General features: G+C 33.6%; 1 protein-coding gene across 1 annotated transcript; it reads right to left on the reverse strand.

Annotated features, from left to right (window-relative positions):
• Nucleotides 1-13,826: 13,826 nt before the first annotated feature.
• On the reverse strand, nt 13,827-20,883 carry LOC103501694 (uncharacterized). The gene is given in 5 exon segments (XM_051081774.1): nt 13,827-16,624; nt 16,627-17,225; nt 17,467-17,581; nt 17,873-20,204; nt 20,206-20,883. Coding segments are annotated over 5 exon segments (6,522 nt in total).
• Between the last annotated feature and the right edge of the window lie 1,779 nt (nt 20,884-22,662).

Genomic DNA, 22,662 nt, shown 5'->3' on the forward strand with positions numbered 1-22,662 from the left:
TTATTGGCAAAATGCGTCCTTAAGCTCTCTAGCCCATATTATTGCTGTATTGGTTTGCAGTTTTCTCAAAAGTTGTCTTTGGATGGTTCTGTAATAGCTGTTGTCTCAAAGGCTACATATCCAACAAATTCTTTCTTTGCGTTTTTACGAAATTCTGCAGATTGACATCGTGTGGATTATTTTCTATCTTCTTCATGCCTATTTCTTTTTAGGATTAATTTCTTGTCATGACCGTGCTATTTAAGCTCAAGAAAGTCTCTATGCTAGGGTTTTCACCTATGTTTGTTTTTTTATTCATCTTTGTGATAAAGAAAAGTTGGTTATCAAGCATTCGTTTTCCTTTGTGTATGCTGCTTTTGTTTGGGTGAATTGTTTGTCAAACATTTATGTGAAATGAATCTATCTACATTGCATTAGAAGAACCTAAAGCCTATTCTATTGAGAAGTGAGTTCTCATCATCAACTTAGCAGAGCTTAAGTCACATTCCTGATGGGAGTTCACAAGTGGAGAGGAAAGAGACGTCAATAGAAATTGAAGAAATTCTATTAATTACTTATGGGGTTTTTAAGTGTATATTCATTAATAGCGATTACTTAAGGGTAGCCTAAGTCTTGAAGAGAGGAAGTCACACATCTAGGTGGAGCTCTAGGTGGAGCTTAGGTGTCTAGTGAGGTAGTTATACGATTGCTCTATAATCTTGAGAGCCTACATATAAGTACAAATTTGTAATCACTAACTCATCGATATTATTGTGGGTTATTTTTTTTGGAACACTGTCGCCTCAAACGTAGGTGTTGTATCACCAAACTGAGTTGTCAATCCTTTTGTGCTCTCTATTGTTTTAGTCTTTGTTATTTTTACTGTTGTTACTATTCTTGTTAGGACATATGATGAGACACCTTACACTACACAAGAGAACCATCATTACATAATTTAACTATGATAAATTGTGTTGGACTAAATATTGTTGTACATTGTGAACAAAATATTTTTCCTACCAAACACGATTAATATAAAATAGTATCATGCAATATAATTGAAAAAAAAAATAGACAATAAAATTATTACCTTGGCCATAACAACAGGGGTGTTAAAAAAAACGGTAACTCGACCAACCCGTATTACCTAACCTAGACTGTAATAGTTGGGATAGTTTAAATTTTGTTTTGGTTTAGGTTGGGTTAGGAAATTGAAAATTAAAAAAAAGCCAGATTACCAGTTTGGGCAATTAAAGGTCAGTTAGACCCAACCAAACCTAATTACGTAGTCAACACAATCTTTTAGATTTGAAACCCTATTTCCATTGTTTAAAAAGAATTTTATGATTGTGTGGATATGATCTAAATGATTGAGTACCATAGTCAACCTGATCGTTTAGCATGGTCAACACGATCATTTAGATTTGAAGTCTTTTTACCATTGTTTAAAAAGAACTTCACAATCATATAAATATGACCTAAATGATCGCATACCATAGTAAACCCGATCGTTTAGCATGGTCACACAATCATTTAGATTTGAAGCGTTTTTCTCATCGTTTACAAAGAACTACACGATTGTGTGGATATGATCTAAACAATCACATACCATAGTTAACTCGATCGTTTAAGGTAGTCAACACGATCATTTAAGTTGGTCAACACAATCGTTTAGATTTGAAGAATTTTTTTCTATCTTTAAAAAGAATTATACAATTGTGTAACACTGATCTACGACCCAAAGTATATGTAAGTCAGCCTAAATTGCATGTCCACTCCACGCTCCATTTACAGGCATGTGGACCACATACACCATTTTCTTAAGCTGATTATTCATCACACCATTTAGCCACCCTAAATCTAACAAAAATATTTCTCATTCACCCCAATTATGTAATTAATTATTAAAACACAGCATTATTTTCTTTTTTTAATAAAAAAAAAATCAAATTTAAACTTAGTCAATGGGGAAAAAGGAAGGAATATCACCTATAGACAAGGCTCATGCGTGGCTTCCATTACCTCATTTAATAAAATACCTTGATGATATCAATAATACATTTATGGACGACTTACACTATAGTAACTATATGATTTTACACATATAGTTAAAAGAACCAAGAGCTCAAGATTCATTTAGGTTTAGTAGCAATTGATTTAACCTTGTAAAGAGCATTATTAGAAAGGGTGTTATATACTATATAGTTTCTTCACTTTCTTTCAAAATAATATATACATATTTGAGTTCAAAAATTATATTGAAAATGGTTAAGTATATTGTATAAGTAACCTTTGGAAAGAAATTGAATTGATATGGCCTTTGGTGGCTGGAAAAGTCAGAGAGTTTGGGACAAGAAGTGGGTATGAGGAAAGCAAATTAAACTCCATAGAATTGGAGAAAAGGATTTATTATTGGAGGATACCACTTTGATGTAAATGGCATTTGTTGAGAGATAATTATTGCAAATTAAAGTTCCACTTCTTTTCTTCAACTTGAATATCTACATTTTGGCCACCTGCCCCCTTATCTATTAGATCCCCTTAGTTTATTTTAATTAACCTCATAACTTAAGTTTTTTAGAACCATCACACCCAAAATAATTAATTTTGTTACAATGACACGTATAGTTTAATTTCTTGTTAATTTGTAGGTTGATATTTATTTTGGTGTACTTCGATCTTATTTTCAAATGATTAAATTAAAAGTGAGTTGTTTTGGAAAAAAAATTATAGGTTTGGAAATTATTTAAAATAAATTTTTTAAAAATAAATTTATAAAATAATGTGGTTTGGAATAAATATCTAAAACCAATTTTTAGAAAAATAATTTTTTATGTTTAATAGTTTAATCTCCCTAATTGTATGAAACAATACCTTCAATTATTTTCACCAACCAACCTTCGACAATCATATCCTCGTCGATTGTTGTCGGCCAACTTTCTTTCACCATTTTTCCGTGCTCGTTGCATATCAACTTTTGTTAGTCATATAATTGTTGGCTTATTTTTGTCAATTGTTTTACGATAACCGTTACCAGTCAACTTTTGTCAATCATTTTTCTATGACCTTTATTGGTCAACTGACAACAACTATTTTTTTGTGATTGTCATCGTTTGACTTCCAATGACCATGGTCGCCAACCTTTGATTATCATTTTACATCAAACATTCCCGACCACCTCAAACGAACATCGTTTGTTGAACTTCTATCACAATCGTCACGAACAAATTCTCTCTCTGTATATCTATATCCTATATATATATATATATATATATATATATATATATATATAACTTTTACTCTATTATAAATCAAACAAATTTTTACCTAAAAACACTTTTGAAAAGAAAGTTATCAAACATACATGTATTTTTCTTTCTAGTAGTTTTTTAAAAAAATATTTAAATGAAAATGCATTGTTTAGAAAACATTTTTTCTTAATTTATTTGAAAGCCTTCCGAAATCCAATCTAATTAAACAGTGTAGTTTTGAATTCAATTAATTCAATCATATTATGGTTAGTGTTCATTTGATTTTACTTCGTCTATTGTTATAGTTTTGGCCTTTGGGTCTACGGAAAATCCAATTGTTAGGAAAAAGTAATGAATTTTGTTATTCATCATCATCAACTATATATATATTTATATTAAATAAGAATGATGAGAGACCATAAGATGTCCAAAAAAAAAAAAAAAGAAAAGAATAAGAAAAGAAAAGAAGAGAAAAGAAATATAAAAGAAACATAAACACGATAAGATCGATTTTGCTATAAGTGTGTTGTTGAAATATACAATTTATAATTTTTTTTATATAGTGTTTAATTAAAAAGAATATATTAATTTGATCTTCCATTCAATTAATTTAGTGTAGATTGTATAAATAGAGAGTGTTTGGTACACTGCAGGATTTAATAAATTTAGATTTAATATGTGAGAGTAAAATTTGTGTACAGTTGTAAGATTGACTTCAACACTAATTATGAAAAATATATTAAAAAAATGTAAAATTAGATTACTTTAATAAAAGAAATAAACAAACTCTATCAACATCTTAACAACTTATAACAAAATAATAACTAACTAGAGTCGCGAGTCCTTGAACAAATGTTAGAAAGACATGAGTTTGCAACGAAGAAAGAATAAAATCGATAAGATCATCAAGCCTTTGTAAAAATAATCGTTGATGATAAATGTCATAATTGTTGGTATACGAGAAGATCATTTATCATCTTTACAACACACAAAAATAAAATGTCATAATTGTTGATAAATGTCATAATTGTTGATAAATGTCATAATTGTTGGCATACGAGAAGATCATTTATCATAATTGTTGACCTAGGACTTCTCGTATACCAACACACAGAAGATCATTAGGCTTGTTTAGGTCAGCTTTACCTGTGTAATGAGTTGTAGGGTTGGGATTCACGTAGAAAATTGTTGAATTCATCGGAGAGGGTGCCCTCGTTGTGTAGGCTTGATTTGAAGATCATTTGTACCATCTTTTTTTTAAGTTAATTGATGATTTTCTTACTTAGTTTTAATAAATTCTCTATTTTCTACATTATATTGTAACCTAATCGAGTTTGGATTTAATGAAATTTATTAATTCTCATCTGCTCAGGGGCTAAGTTTTGTTAGGGAGGCAACCATGTAGGTACCTTAAGGATAACATGGCATAAGCCTATCCAATTGCATCTTATTATTGAACTAATGATTTTTATTTCTTTTGTTGAATGAGTACTATCTTGCAAGATTAAACTGATCTCTTAAATTAACAAGCTTTAAAAAGATTTAGGGATTTTTTTTTTTTTTAATTTTATCAACGGGCTCTCTCTAACATTGTTGCTATCTTTTTCTTTTTCTTTTTTAAAAATTTGGTCGAATGTTTTCTTTTTAATTTCGTTAATAGCAACTTAGTTTCTCTTTTAATTGGATATATAGCAATTAGTATCATTATTGATGACGAGATAAAATTAAATACAAAATAACAATTAAATAGTTTTGCCTGTAATCACCAACTGCGTTTGAATAAAAAAATTTCCTCATTTTTTGTATTTAGTTTTTCTTCATCGTAATTTTGTGATGAAGGTTAAAAAATTATATTCAAAGTATCAATGAAGACGCTCGATGCATTACTTCACGGAGAATCTAGCATAAAATGTTTGGGCGATTGCATCCCTATTGTAGAGTGAGTTGAAGCGGAGCGTGACAAAGAGAGTCTATCTATATTTGGAGTTCGCAGTGTGCCAAATTCTATAATACAACCCTCCAAAGGAAACGTCTCTCTAGGATAGATACGCAGTCGCATTATAGAAATCTCAATGTGCGACCTAATGGAAGAAACTGCAGGATATGTTGTCACTTATCCCTCACCCACTTACTATGAACTAATTTCCCTATTCACCTTGATATTGATCCATGCAAACACTTTCTAAAGGAAGTTTGCTCCTATGCATGGCTCAAAGCTCTGCATGGACCTCGTCATGTGAACTTTTAGGGATACTAAAGCTAAAAGTTCACGCTACTTCTCTCTAGCTGAAGCACTCTATAGTTGTTTTAAGGTTATTCTTTTGCTTCAAGAATATATTTAGACTAACTTAAACAAATTCTAAGTCTAGGTGAAACATCTGAGAATAACTTTCATGTTGAATTTTAACCTATGATGTTTTTGGTGACAAAATCAATTTTATTACCTCACATCTCTCACGAATGCTTATAAAACTAAGCTAACTAGGTTCAAGAGCCGATTAGAATCTCCATGTAGCAGGTGTTCCGTAACCCATCAATTTAATAACCTTCAACCTTAGTCATTTTATCCAATTTTTTGATAAGTTCGGATCAGTCGAGCCTCTTGTAACCAATTTTACAAGATATTGACCTATTTTTATGAATATTTGGTTGATCTGTTTAACCTAAGTGAGCATACAACTTATCTTTGTTATAGATTTTAAATGTCTAATTGATTCTATAACTCTTATAAAACCATAGACTAACATAGAACATTCATCGTCCAATCATCATTGTATATATATAGACATTATATAAAGCTCAAGTAATATGAATTTTAATTTATTTAACTTTAATCAAATCATATTTAATTATAAATAAATAAAATAGTTAATTAATTAATTAATTCTATTAAATCATATTAACCAAAATTAATTAAATTAGTTAAAAATGAAACGGATTCATGCTCTGGCGGTCAGAATTATTCAAGATGGACAAAATGGTTTTACTTAAAAAGTCAAAGTTTGACTTTGACTTGAATAGTGAAAAGGCTAATTTGCCCATTGACTAAAGTTAGAAGGAAATACAACATTTTGTTGGATATGTGGTTTCATGAGATGTAAATACCTAGCCCACTAAAGTCCATTAATCGTTAGTGGAATATGAGGTGTTGAGCTTTGGTGAACTAATTATAAAAGCATATTTGCATGTAATTAGGTTATTTAAAGGATAATTTTTCAAATATGAAAAAACTTTGGGTAATTTAGGGTTTTTCTTGAAATTAATTTCACCAGTCTTTTCTCTCCCAACTCTCAACCATATGTTCAACCTCCAAATTCCGTCTCTCTCTCTCTCTCTCAAATCCTTCACCTATCGGGTCCCACAACTCGATTCTAAGTTCAAAGAACAACGTGTCAACTCTAGTGGTGGTTCAACTACGAGTTCATATAGAGATTATAGGATTTCGAGAGCTACAGGTATGATCAATAAACCCTAATTTCATTTAATTAGAGAATTGCATGTTAACTTAGAAATCTCGTCGCATGGAAAGGAAAATGAATTTATCTATAAATATCCTATATAAAACGGTTATCTAATGATTTATATGACTATTAAAGTACGATGTCCACATCAAAAGAAATATGAGATGTTTTACAAAATAAGTATGAGACCTAAGAGGTTGATTCAAAGAAGTATGCAATTGTTTGATACTTAAGATACCAGATGACAATAAAAAATCAGTAGACGTACAATCCCACGAACTGCAAAAATTGCTCTTGAAATAATGAGAGAAGGTAAAACTTCAGATGAACAACCCCAAGCTTTTATTATCAAAAAATTACCTCCTATTTGGAAGGAATTTAAAAATCCCTAAGGCATAAGACCAAAGAATTTTCTTTGGAAAGTCTAATAAGACTCCTGAGAATTGAAGAGAAAACCTAAAACATGACTAAAAAAAGGAGGTGAATGTTGTTCCCAGAAGGACTTCCACTGTCATTCTGAAATCTGGGTTCAAGCCAATGAGAAACAAGATGAAGGTTCAGAATTGAGGTCCCAACAATAAGAAAAACCAAAAAATTAGAAACCTCACTTTAAAGTAGGTACATGTCTACTACAATTGTAATAAGCTTGGTCATTTAGCTAGAAATTGTAGGAACAATAGTCGTTCTACTGTGCAACCAAACCTAATAGACCAAGAACTTTGTGCCATGATCATAGAAATTCTAAAGGTTCATGGCAAGACACGACACACCATGTCCATCATGACATTAATCTCTTTGATAATTATAATGAAACTAAGGATAGAAAAATACTTCGAGGGGATCACTAAACGAAAAAAGTTGCTGGAATCGGCGAAGTGGAGCTTAAGTTAATCTTCAGCAAGATAGAGATACTGAAGGAAGTTCTACAAACTCCAAAAATAAGGAAAAATTTGGTCTTGAATTATCTTCTAAACAAGCAGCTTCACTTAGACTATAGGAGCATATTTGTTTACTCTTACTAAGAATAATGTCTTTGTGGGGAAGGGTTATGAAACTAATGGAATGTTTAAGCTTAATCTAGAAATAAATAAACTCGAGTCTTCTACTCACATATTGTCTTCTTTTAATACTTGGTATGTTAGACTTTGTCATGTTAATAAACAAATAATTAACAACATGAGTAGATTGAATATGTTTCCTAAGTGATCAATAAATGATTTTGATAAATGTGAATATTATAGTCAAGTTAAAATAAAAAAGATTTCATATAAATCTGTAATTAGGAAATCTGAGTCTCAGGATTAAATAGATTCAGAGTTATGTGAATTTGATGAGGTATTGACTAACATTAAAAGACACTTTATAACTTTTATCATGATTGCACTTTTATTTATGTCTTGAAAATAAAAGTGATACTTTTGACATGTTTAAGTTGCTTGTAAATGAAGTAGAAAATTAGTTTAATGAAAAAGTTAAGAGACTTCATAGTGATAGGGGAACTAGATATGATTTAGTTACCTTTAATAACTTATAACACACATGGAACAATTCATGAAAAGACAACACCTTATTCTCCTAAAATAAACAGTAAAGTTGAAAGGAAAAATAAAACTCTATATGAATTTGTAGGTGTTATTTTACTTGATTTAGGAGCTGTGCTATATTGGTGGGGTGAAATTATTCAATCAGTGTGTTATGTTCTTAATAGAATTCCAAAGTCTAAGAATACGACTGCACCTTATGAAGTCTTTAAGAATAAAAAACCAAACTTGTCATATTTCAGAACTTGGTTAGAATTGCAGATCCTAAAAGAAGAAAGCTTGCTAGTAAGACTTATGAGTATGTTTTTATAGGATATGCAGTCAATAGTAAAGCCTATAGATTCTGTGACCTAGTGTAAACCTTAAAACACAAGAATCCCTAAGTCTTCTAAGGAACTCAAGAGGTGAATAGGGATCGAGTTTAGTTGGAGAAAATAATTTAAAATTGTTATTCCAAGAAATATTAGAAAGGAATATTTCTAAGGTTTGGTGGTTGTTAAGTGTTATGAATAGTATATCATTGTTTTAATATCATGGGCAAAGGGGTAAGTTTCATCGTAGGCAAGGTGGGTTGGAGGAAAGTTTAAAGTTTGGTTAAGTGTTTGTTAAGCATTTAGCATACTCAAGGTGGCCAAATAAGGAGGGAAGCGTTGAAGAGAAGAAAACCACAAAGGTCATTCTCAAAGAAAAACTGGGTAATGTTTGGTATTTTAGAGCTAAATAACTTAATACTTTAAATATTTGGCTGAAATTTTGAGGTAACATAGTAAAGACATTTGTAAATTTTGAGATAACATAGTGAAGACATTTATCCTTAGATTTGCATAAGTGAGAGAAGCTTAATGACACTTGTCCAATAAGCCTCCCATTTCAGGGGTAAGACTAGGTGGATGGCTAGGGACATAGGGTGCAAGACAGAATTCACTCTACTCGTTTTAGGGTTAGTAGATAGGTTGTTCCCTTAAGAACTGAATCCAAGTCTTGAACAATGGGTCCACCTCTCTCATTGGCTCGAGAAGGATTTAGTTTACAGGTTGGACCTTAAACCAATTGTTCAATAGTAGATCAGTGGGACTTAAGGAGCAATATGTAATGTGGGGGTAAAACGGTATTTTGACTCAAGCAAGAATGCGAGCAACCTATGAAGGATTAACTTACTGATCGTGGTCATATCTGATGGACACAAATATATATATATATATATATATATATATATATATATATATACACTGAGGGGAGTGCAACTATGGGACTTTAGTAGAATGACCCGTTAGTTAACGAATGTTGATTAACTCGATCTAAAAGAGTTTACTCAGTTAATCTCGGATTGTTGGAGCCCATGATCTATAGGTTCATTAGCTTCTCCTGCTAGCTCATATGGATTTAACTTATAACAATTTGTTGGAATAATTCAAATTGTTCGAATTAGGTAAAGAGAGAGAAACCGACATGTATATATGACATAGTCGTTGGTTATAGCTTTAAGATAGATTTTTATGTTTAAATGTGATTAAATACTAAAAATATGAATACTGATTCATATTTGGAAGCTCAGAATTGATGAAAATGGTCAAAGTTGTAAAAAATCAAGATGTTGACTTTTGACTTTGAAAAGTCAAACTTTGACCGGTTTTATATTCAAATGTGATTTGAATTTAAAAAGAAAATGAATACAGATCCGTGCTCAGGAGGTCGAAATTAGTCAAAACGGATAAAATGGTAAAAACTCAAAATGTTGATTTTTGACTTGAAAAGTTCAAGTTTAACATTGACTAGAATGGTCAAATGACCATTTGACTAAAGTTAGTGGGAAAATCTAACATTTTGTTGAATAATCCCAATAACTCTTAGTGGGCTAAGTGGAAACTCATGGTGATGACGCCAAGGCCACTAATAAAAAAAGGAATGGTGAATAAATCCACTAATGGTTACTGGATTGTGGGGTGTTGGGCTTTGGTAATTCAATTACATGCAAATTTTGCATGTAATTTGTTTATAAAAAGATATTGTTTTCAAAATTTCGAAAACTTTTGCCACTTTTTTTATTTTCACTTAAAGAAATTAAAATCACCAAAGATTTTCCCCAATTATTCCCCTAATTTCCATCCATTTCTCTTTATTTTCTACATTAAACAGGTCCCACAACTCGGTGTCGCCACGTATCCGAGACGACGCGGAGCGGCCGACATCCTTAAAAACGTTATTTTTTTTTTAAAAAAAAAAAAGAGTCGCCACCAATCTTTTTTACGGTGTGATTGGACACCGAAATAAAGAGAATCATTTTAAACAAAATAAAAACTGATCTACGAAAAAATTAGAGTTGAGTTCGGGAGTCATTTGTGTATGGGAAAGGTATTAGCACCCCATAACACCCGTTTTAGAAAACGGTGGCCAAATTTAATGTCTTGTATAAAATTTATTTTTTTCAGAAAAAGAACTATGTCTTATTTCATTGCTCACCACTCCAATATTTGGAGCAATGATCCCATAAAATAAGTGGGATACACCCATTAATTAGACTATATTGGGGAAAAATCCTCACCTTAAGAGAATGAGAAATTGTTACAATTTCTCAAATTCTATCATAGGCTAGTCTTCGAATAAAGTTTTTTCTAAAAAAAAAAACATTGATTAAATATATTTTCTCTTGGCATCAAATCTCAGACTCCCTAAGATATTGATCCCTCACCTCAAGAATCTAGAAATAACGGACTCCCAGAAATTTCTAGATTCCATCGTAGGTTTTTTTTATCGAAATCGGCGTGGTTAAAAGAAATGTAGACCTTATGAAATATCTATTTAATTTTGAGTTTTAAAATTAATAATTTTAAAACAAAAAAAAAAGATTCTAAATGGTTTAAAGAGAAAAAAATTAAAAAAAAAAAATCAAAATTAAATACAATTATGATTAAAAGTATCTTAAAATTTTCAAGAAATTTTTAAAGAAAGTCAAATAGAAATAAAAAATATACCACACAATAAATTAGACAAATAATTTAGGATATCAATATATGCATATACTAAATATAACAATAATAATAAAAAATAAATTAAAAGAAAAGGAAAAGAAAAGATACATAATAACGATAAAGAAAAATAAGAAAAAAAATGAAAAAAAAGAACTAAATGAAATAATAAACAAATGAATATGTAAAAAAGAAATTAAATAAATAAGTGAAGAAAAGAGGACATAGGGATGATAATAAGTTAAAAGAGATAAAAAAAAATTATGAAAGGAAATAATGATAATGGTATAAGAATAAAAATAGCAAAAAAGTTTAAAAAAAATCATAAATATAAAAAAAACTAAATAAATGAAGTTATATATATAAAAAAAACAAAAGGTTAAATATATATATATATATATATATATATATAATAATAATAATAATAATAAAATAATATTAATAAAATTACAAATAAAATTAAATTTAAATAAGTAAATAAATAAATTAAAAAAAAAAAGAAAAGAAAGAGAGGGGTGACGGCAAGGTTTGCCGCCACCCTAAAAGAGAAAAAAATTATATCTAATAATAATAATAATATTAATAATAATAATAATAATAATAAAAATAAAAATGATAATAATAGAATTTTTTTTTGTTTATAACTTTTTCTTTTTCTCTATTGTTTAGAGAAAAGAAAAATTTTAAAAGACCTTTTCTTTTAGCATGATGGTAAAAAGGTAGTAAAAATGAAAAAAAAATTTCCTTATACATTTTTTTTCTTTCTCTCTACATTTGAAAAGAGAAGAACAAAAATAAGGATTCAATCCCGAAGAAAATTACTTGTTGTATGAGGTGCGGATCATTGGGAGTAAACCCTACCTAATGCAACCTCCAACTAAGTTCTTTCTTCCCTATGGGATTACAATTAGGGTAAAAAAAAAGACGATATGAAAATAGAAACAATAAAGCGAAAAAAGCTAATGACCCACCTTTATGCAGAGGAATACGTTTCTTCAAATTCTCTCTAAACACTTTTTTTTTTTTGTAGAGATTCTCTCTAAAACAATTTTTTTATCAAGAATTTCTCTAAAAAAATTTCTTTCCCCTCTTTTTCCAAATGATAAAGGATCCTATTTATAGACCCGGGGTGTGCCACAAATTAGGAAAATTTAATAAGTATAAAATAAAATTAGATATTATGTAATTTTATTAATTTTCTTTTTTCTAAAATAGTAAAAATATGATATTGAAAGATTTTGTCCAAAATAAATTTTTTGTTTTTTCCTAAAGTGATAAAGATAAGTCAAATATGGTATTAAAAGAATTTTGTATAAAATAAATTATTTGCTTTTCCTAATATGATAAATCAAAATAGATTTTGTATACATAAATTAATTTGCTTTTTTCCTAAAGTGATAAGATAAATCAAATATGGTATTAAAGAATTTTGTATAAAATAAATTATTTTGCTTTTCCTAATATGATAAATCAAAATAGATTTTGTATACATAAATTAATTTGCCTTTTTCCTAAAGTGATAAGTCAAAATAATATGAATTTTTTTTTGTAAATAATAGATATTCTCATTAATGACTTTATTTTCCATTTTAATAAAAAGATTAAAAACATAAGACTTCATATTATTACAAAAAGATTTTACCTTTTTCTTTTTTTAACAAAATAAATGAGTAAAATATCTTAACCATTTCTACAATTAATAATTTTTTTTAAAAAAATGTAGAATAAAAATAGGTGGCTACAGCATGCCCCCCTTCGTGCATCCTTATAGAATTAGAAGGTGGACGAAGGTGTAGCCACTAACATATCAAACTAAGATATTTTAAATAAATTAACGGCGTCAAAGGGCGAGGGATAAAACAAGTGCCTCATGACAAAAGAATGAATAAGTTGGGGGCCAGGGATAAAACAAGCGCCTCATGACAAAAGAATAAATAAGCTGGAGGTCAGGGATAAAACAAGTGTCATCGCAGCGACATGGTGCCAAGGGCCAGGGATAAAACAAGCGCCTCGTGACAAAAGAATGAAGAAGCTGGAGGCCAGGGATAAAACAAGCGCCATCGCAGCGACATGGTGCCAAGGGCCAGGGATAAAACAAGCGCCTCATGACAAAAGAATGAAGAAGCTGGAGGCCAGGGATAAAACAAGCGTCATCGCAGCGACATGGTGCCAAGGGCCAGGGATAAAACAAGCGCCTCATGACAAAAGAATGAATAAGCTGGAGGCCATGGATAAAACAAGCGCCTCATGATAAATGAATAAATAGACTGGAGGCCAGGGATAAAACAAACGCCATCTCAGTAATATGGTGTCAAGGGCCAGGGATAAAACAAGCGCCTCATGACAAAAGAATGAATAATCAAGCTAAACGTCATATATTAAATTTTTATATCAATAATGTATACCATGCCACCTATGGAAATGCAAACAATGTGAAAAGTCATGTGTGCATGAACAATGTTAAGAAAAAAAAATCATTGTTTACTTTTCTCAAGAAAGAAAAAAAAAACAAAACATGTGTAATAGCCCAATAACGTTCTGAGTATTGAAATCTCAAGTACAAGCTCAGATCCTTAAAATATTAGTGACTTGACGAGAAAATGTTATAACCAAAAGCTAATCGTCGCTTTATGCATAGTATTTCTTCACATAGTCTGCACTTATTGGGTTAGGCAAGTCATCTCCGTCCATATTTGTCAAAATTAAAGCTCCTCCCGAGAAAACCCTTTTTACTATATATGGTCCCTCGTAATTAGGAGTCCATTTTCCTCTATGATCCTTTTGAAAAGGCAGGATCCTTTTTAACACTAGATTTCCTTCTTGGAAATGGCGATGTCGAACTTTTTTTTTATACGCTCGTGCTATTTTCTTTTAGTATAACTGTCCTCTACATAATGCAGTCAGTCTCCTTTCTTCTATGAAATTCAATTGCTCGTACCTTACTTGAGCCCACTTTGCTTCATCTAGTTTTAACTCTTGGATTACCCTAAGGGATGGCACCTCAACTTCAACAGGTAAAACTGCTTCGAAACCATACACTAGTGAAAAAGGGGTTGACCCTGTTGACGTGCGGACTGATATTCTATATCCATGCAATGCGAAAGGTAGCATTTCATGCCAATCTCTATAAGTGACCGACATTTTTTCGAGAATTCTTTTGATATTTTTATTTGCTGCTTCCACTGCCCCATTCATCTTAGGGCGATAAGGAGTGGAATTAGAGTGTTTAACCTTGAACTGATTGCATAACTCCTCCATTAATTTATTATTCAGGTTTTTTCCATTATCGGTAATGATACGCTAAGGTAAACCATACTTGACAACGGCCTGCTTGGTGACACTTTTGTAGGAAGCAGCCTCTACCCATTTCGTGAAATAATCTATGGCTACCAAAATGAATCGATGGCCATTTGATGCCTTTCGCTCAATGGGTCCAATTACATCCAAGCCCCACATGGAGAAAGGCCATGGAGCCGTCAACACATGCAATGGAGAGGCTGGAGCATGCACTTTATCTGCGTATATTTGACATTTATGGCATCTTCTCACATATTTGATGCAGTCTGACTCCATGGTCAACCAAAAATAACCAGCACGTAAAATTTGCCTCGCCATCATGTGTCCATTCGCATGCGTCCCACACACTCCTTCATGAATTTCTTCCAAAAAAATTTTGGCTTCCAAAGCATCAACGCATCGCAGTAGAGTCATATCATAATTTCTTTTGTATAATACTTCACCACTTAGAAAGAACTTCATGGCTAACCTCCTAATGGTGCGCTTACTATTTTCCGATGCCCCTGGTGGATACTCCCGATATGCGATGTAGTGCTTAATATCATGATACCAAGATTTACCGTCAGGTTCCCGCTCGAGGCTCATACAATAGGATGGTGTCTTATACTTCTCCATCCTTATGGGTTGAACTTCTTCACTGTAAGCTACATTAAACATGGCAGAAAAAGTGGCTAATGCATCTGCAACCTGATTGCTTTCGCGTGGGACGTGTTCAAAAGTTATTGAATAAAAAGTTTGCGCTATTGTGCGAATATAATCGTTATAAGGGATCAATTTAGCATCCCTTGTCTCCCATTCCCCATTCAGCTGATGTACAACCAACAGGGAGTCCCCAAGGACTCGTAATTTTTTTACTTTCATCTCGTATGCCATTCGCACTCCCATACTACATGCCTCATACTCAGCCATGTTATTGGTGCAATCGAAATATAACTTAGCAGTTAAAGGGTACCACTTCCCATCGGGGGACATCAAAATTGCTCCCACACCGTGCCCTATTTCGTTCGTGGCTCCATCAAACATCATTGTCCATGTATTCGATGATGTATTTACTAATGCCATGATATCTTCATCTGGAAAATCAAACTTCATGGGCTCATAGTCCTCAATTGGTAACTCCGTTAAGCAATCAGCAATCACACTACCCTTTATGGCCTTTCTAGTAATGTAAACGATATCAAACTCTGATAACAACACTTGCCACTTAGCTATCCTTCCTGATAAGGATGGCTTTTAAAAAATGTATTTTATAGGATCCATTTTTGAAATAAGCCATGTAGTATAGTATAACATATACTGTCTTAATCTTTGAGTCGTCCATGCTAAAGCACAACATGTTTTTTCCAACAATGAGTATTTTGATTCATAATTCGTGAACTTCTTGCTCAAATAATAGACAGCTTGCTCTTTCTTTCCAGTAGAGTCATGTTGTCCCAGCACACATCCCATTGACCCCTCCTTCACTGTCAAGTATAAGATCAAAGGTCGTCCTGGAGTTGGCGGAACGAGGATAGGAGGGCTTTGCAAGTAGTCTTTGATCTTGTCAAAAGCTTTTTGGCAATCTTCATTCCAATGACAAATCTCATTTTTTCGAAGCAATTTTAAAATTGGCTCACAAGTTTGAGTAAGGTATGAAATAAATCTTGCAATGTAATTCAACCTTCCTAAAAAACTTCTAACCTCCTTTTGTGTTTTTGGTGGCCTTAAGTCAACTATAGCCTTGATTTTGTCTGGGTCCACCTTGATGCCTTCACGACTAACAATGAAACCCAATAACTTCCCAGAAGCAACTCCAAATATGCATTTTGCTGGATTCAACTTTAATTGGAACTTTCGCAAACGTTCAAAAAGCTTACGAAGGGTAACCACATGCTTTTCTTCGAGTCTGGACTTGGCAATCATATCATCAACATAAACTTCAATTTCTTTATGCATCAAGTCATGGAATAATGTAACCATCGCTCTCTGATAAATTGCTCCTGCATTTTTTAACCCAAAACGCATTACTTTATAGCAGAACGTTCCCCACAAGGTGATGAATGTCGTTTTTTCTTGATCTTCTGGAGCCATTTTGATCTGGTTGTATCCTGAAAATCCATCCATAAATGAGAAGGTGGAAAAACCGGCATATTATCTACCAACACGTCGATGTGAGGAAGAGGAAAGTTGTCTTTAGGACTTGCTCGATTAAGATCTCTATAGTCTACGCACATTCTAACCTTCCCGTCTTTCTTTGGAACTGGGACAATATTTGCAACCCAAATTGGGTATTTTGCTACTGCTAAGAATCCAGCATCAAACTGCTTTTTAACTTCCTCCTTGATCTTTATCAACGTTTTAGGTTTCAATTTGCGAAGCTTTTGCCGTATAAGCTTACATTCTGGTTTGAGTGGTAATTGATGTGTTACAATTTCTGTATCCAAACCGGGCATATCCTGGTAAGACCATGCAAATATATCTTTAAACTCGTGAAGTAGGGCCACCAGCTCTGATTGATCTTGCTCCGAGGCCAAAGTGCCAATTCGCACTTCTTTCACTTCTTCCGGTGTTCCCAAATTAATAACCTTCAAAGTTTCTTGATATGGCATAGTCTTCTTTTCTTCTTGCTCTATCAATCTTAGTAATTCAGGTGATATATCAGATTCACCCTCTCCAATATTTTGCTCAAGATTACAAATTGGAACTTCGAAATCAACAGCGTCATCAACGTCACCTTCCACTCTGGTGTTCCTGTTATGGATCCTAAATTGCATCGGTAAAAGAACCAAGAGGCGAAAAGCGAGAAGCAAAAAGAAAAGACACAATAGTTGGGATAGAATCATGTTTTTCATTTTTTAAATAAAAGGAAGTACATAATGACTAAAGTATCAAAACGCCAATTTGTAAAATAATAAAAAGATTCCTTTATTACAAAAGAAAAAGCTACCCTGTGACCTTAGGCATAGTCAGAGGGTGTATGAAAAGTTATTACTTTTGCGATCCCTTAGTGACTTTCAATGTCTTCTTGATCTCCCAATTGTTCAACTCAAATCCTGGCGGACACTTATGAACCAAAGGATGAGGCGGACTAGTATTCTCGGAGACAACTGCAATTGAGATCTCAGAATCTTCGTTATGTCTTTTTCTCTGGTGGGTATCAAACAACAATTCTCCAAGCTTAAATGTCTCAGATAAATGAGGTATGCTTATTCTTTCCTCCTTCATCTCGCATCCCATAAGGAGCGCGCTTTTCTTTTCTTTCTTTTTTGCTCGAACCTTCTCTCATTCAGAAGTTACTGGCTTATAGCCCAAACCAAACTTTTCCTTGGCTTTAGGAAGAGAAATCACTTCCGAGTCCCCTTGATTATCTTTTCCCAGTCCCTTATGCATTTAGAAACCACTTTTGATCATTGTCTTTGCAATCATTAGAGATGTCTTAGACACATAACGGTCCATGCTCAAATCTTCTGTCGGAAATATAGTAGCATTAGCAATTTCAAACGATCTATAAGAACATTCCAGAGCTTCTTCCGTTGCTTCAACATAAGGAAGTACTGATGTTTTTGTTACAAACATGTCCTCTTCTCCATAAACAATAGCTTGACCACCTTCTACACTAAATTTCAACCTTTGGTGTAGTGAAGATGGGACTGCCCCTACTGAATGAATCCAAGGTCGTCCCAGTAGACAACTGTATGAGGAATTTATATCCATTACTTGGAATGAAATGTTGAAAGTGGAAGGCCCAATTTTTAATGGGATATCTATATCCTCGATTACTTCTCTACGTGCACCGTCAAAGGCTCTTACAACCATAGTACTTGGTCTTAGGTACGATGGATCTATGGGGAGTTTCATCAACGTGGATCTCGACATTATATTTAAAGATGAACCATTATCTACCAGAACCCTCGCCACGTGATGGTCCTTACACTTCACAGATATGTGTAATGCCTTAGTATGTCCAGTACCTTCAGGGGGAATTTCTTCATCTGTAAAGGAAATGCAATTTGTAGCAGTTATATTTTCCACGATTTCACTAAGTGCATTCACTGAAATATCATGTCCTACATGGGCTCTATTTAAGATATCCAACAAAACCTTACGATGCGGTTCAGAGTACATGAATAATGACAACATCGATATACGAGCAGAGGTACGATGTAATTGTTCAATCACTTTATATTCACTCTGCTTAATTAACTTCAAAAATTCACAGGCTTCTTCTTTGGAGACAACTTCGTGATCTGTCTCTTTCTCAACTAATGTGTTCTTTTCAGTAAAAACCTTGCTCAGATCATTTAGATCATCTTCACATGCCATTTCTATAGCTTTTCCTTTACGTCGTCGAACTTCATCCTCCTTAGAGACATCTTTTAAATTATCTAGTGTATAACACCTTCCACTACGCGTTATTCCTCCGACTGTTGCAGAAACGACATTGTCCGTGATGAACTGACATTCATATTTCCATGGAACGGCATGGTTATCCTTATAAGCAAAAGGACCTGGTATTTCAACTGTCATTGCTTTAGGTTTTTGGATATAAGACATAATACTCGACTTCTCTTCGTAATGAATGACTAATGGTTTCCACATAAATGTCGTCTCATTTGAAGTTTTCTCATTAGATGAAGCATTAGTGATCATATTAACCTCGATTTCCTGCATGCTCATCTGTCCTATCAAGAGAATCTTTGAGTTCATCAGCTTTTGCACCTCATTCTTGAACTCACAACAGTCCTCAATGGAATGGTCATTTGTCTCTGGATGGAATAAACACTGCTCATTGTTGGTGCATCCAATCTTCTTTCTATCATCATTGTTAAACCTTGGTGACAAATATCCAGATCCATGGAGGATTTGGAAAAGCGTTTTCATTGAAGTAGCTACATCGCTCACCTTATTCTTATGTCTTTGCATGAACGTGTCAACTGCATTTATGGAGGGACCCTCATGATTTGGTAAAGGGTTCTGGTTGACATCAGGCTCTTCCCCTGTCTTCTTGAACCTTAACCAACCGGCTTTAACTAGACTTTGCACTTTAGCTTTCAAAGGAAAACAATTCTCCGTAGAATGCCCAACTGCCCCAGCATGATATTCACATTTTGCGTTGGGGTCATACCACTTAGGATATGGTGGTTGCAGAGGCTCTTGTGGTACAATAGCCACTTGATGACTCTTTATAAGTTGAGGCAAAAGTTCCGTGTACGACATAGGTATAGGATCAAAACGGGTTTGCTTCCAATTGTTCCTTATATTTCTCTGAGTTGACTGACCAAATGGGCTTTGACCTCCATTCTGATAACTAGGAGAGAAATTTGTCTGCCCCACAATTGGTGAGGATACACGTGTTGCTACTCTTTGAGTCGAACTCAACTCGTGTACTTCTCCTTCTTTTTTCTTTGGGGTCATCACTCTTCTTGTTTCTGAAGCGGGATCAGAGATCCTTCCATTCTTCACTCCAAATTCAATCCTTTCCCCAATGATTATGACGTCCGAGAAATTAGTTGAAGCACTTCCAACCATTCTATCATAGTATGGGGCCCGAAGAGTGTTTATGAACATAGCTGTCAATTCTTTGTCAGTCAGGGGAGGTTGCACTTGTGCAGCTAACTCTCTCCATCGCTGTGCATATTCCTTAAAAGTTTCAACATTCTTTATTTCCATTCTCTAAAGGTCTAGACGATCGGGCGCCATATCAATGTTGTACTTATATTGTTTTAAAAAAAGAATCAGCAAGATCCTTCCACCTATGCACTTGTGAACCATCCAATTGCATGTACCAACGAGAAGCCGGGCCAACTAAGCTGTCTTGGAAGCAATGAATCAACAATTTATCATCATGAGCATAAGCTGACATTTTCCGACAGTACATAACTAGGTGGCTTTTTGGACATGAGGTTCCATTGTATTTCTCAAAATCTGGAGTCTTGAATTTGGGAGGGATCACCACATCTGATATCAAACATAGTTGTGTTGCGTCGATACTCCCGTACATGTCTGCACCTTCAATGACGCGCAGTCTTTCTTCTAGAAATTCCAGTCTTCTCCTACTACCCTGCTCTTCTGAAATTTTCTTACTACCTTCCATAATTGGAGTAGATATAGGATTGTTTGCATGAGCTGCTTGTTGGGTGGTTGTGTTAGGATTTGGCGCGGGAAATGATGTAGGATATGTTATATCCCCCATGCGTGGACTAGATGACCTTTGAGGAGTGAAACCCGGAGGATATGCAGGCATGTCCTCCAGTACCTGATTCAGATCCACTTCCACTTGTGATGAAGTCCCCGCAACACTCTTTCCTCTTCCGGTGGTGAGCAATTCTAGGATTTTTGCCAATTGATCCTTCAGACCTTCAACGTCTTGACGAACTGCTTGAACTTGATCATTGGTTTGCTCATCCATTATTCGAGCCTTTCTTCTTGTCCAATATGGATGCTGAGGAGGCGAACCTTGAGCTATTTTGCAAGTTTTGACTTTTTATCTTTTCAAGAAGAAAATAATGATTCAAGTGAGTGAGAAGAGAGATAAGAAAGAGAAAAAAAATAGAATACTTTTATTAAATGAATGTAAAATGACACGAACAAGACTTAGTTTTTTTAAAAATGAAAAGTACAATGACTCTAACACCTAATGGTAGCACCTAAAACGTCCGAGGCACTGCCCTATGATTCCTAGAAAATGAGACAATTCTTTATCGGTGTCGCGGGTAGGTATAACACCTTGTCGGAGAGTCCTAGCTTGCACTGAGAATTGATCTGCCACCCTCGCCATTTGTCTTAATTTTTCAGCCCCTCGTTCCATCCGACCTATAGCATCATCATACTTTCGTCTCAATGTCTCGTACTCGTCCTTCCACATCATGAAATCTATCGACATTTCTTGATATTTTTCTATTAATTGAGCATAGTCATCTGTTATGACTTTCCTTGCTTTGCGACATATCAGCAACTGGCTTTCAGAACTGTTAACGGCCTTTTGCAAAAAATTGTTTTTGCTTTCCGCTTCTATAAGTTGGGATTTGTATTCTTCAATCGAATGTTGTAGAACTTCAATTCCCATAGCGGTCTGTTGAGATGATATGGCTTGTAATGCATTTTGGAATTCTAAGGCAATTCCATTCAATTTTTCTATTTCATGTTTCAAATCTGTAATGCATACCTTTTTAGCTTCTATCTCTTCATGTAAGTTAGCAATATTCCTTAATAACCTCTTATTCTTTTTTCTCACTTGGATTGCCTCAGTGTTTAAAGAATCGTTTTCCTTCTCCAACTCCAATCGCTTTCGTTTCGCCTCGTCTAAATCTCTTTGAGTATTAACAGCTTACTGGACTCATTTCTTGACTTCTTCTCTTAACTTTTCGTTCTCTGTTGCCAAAACACAATTCATTTCTCTTAATCGCTTTAATTCCTTTTCTTTATCATGATATTTCTTCAATTTTATGTTTGAAACTAAGGATTCTGACATAGGATTAATTGTAATTCCATTCCTAGATGCTTTCCAATTATCATATTGTTTTGTAGTACCCTCACAATGTCGCAAACTTTTCATCTTCTTTACAAATTTCCATGCCTCGACTGCTTCGTGAATTTTATCATTTGCTATGTTGGACTCATATGAGAATTCCCAATCTTCTAACCCACACACAACTGGCGCAAATTGTTTTAACCATGATTGACGTAATACCAAAAGAGGAGAATAAGCAATGCCCCCCCATAAGCCTAATAGTGAGATAAAAGCCAACTTCCCACAACAGTATGTCAAAGGACTTGTGGGCATCCAAGGGGCTCTCTAAATTTCTTCTATTGTCGTTAAATGGCTGAAAAACTGCATCCAAACCCCAAATTCTGGATCCTTTGGATCCCAATGTGCACTATTGAATTCTCTGATAGTGTTTCTTGTCTTATTCCATGGACTGCTGAATTTTATTTGAGGATATCCAAAATTATTAGGATACCTTAAATGACTGGAAATCCAAATGAAGAGCATTGGAGCACAGCTGAAGAATTTTCCTTTACCTTGGATTCGACAATGATTTAGTGATCTGAAAGTCTCTGCCATGATTGGGATAACAGGGTTTACCCCTCGTTCTATCCCAACAAAAATCTTAACAACCTCTTCTTCAACATATCCTTTAATTCTAGGAAAAATAACTGTTCCATAGATACATAATGCGATGAGAGA

The sequence above is a fragment of the Cucumis melo genome, chromosome 2, assembly GCF_025177605.1.
Source record: "Cucumis melo cultivar AY chromosome 2, USDA_Cmelo_AY_1.0, whole genome shotgun sequence".
Classification (NCBI taxonomy): Eukaryota; Viridiplantae; Streptophyta; class Magnoliopsida; order Cucurbitales; family Cucurbitaceae; genus Cucumis; species Cucumis melo.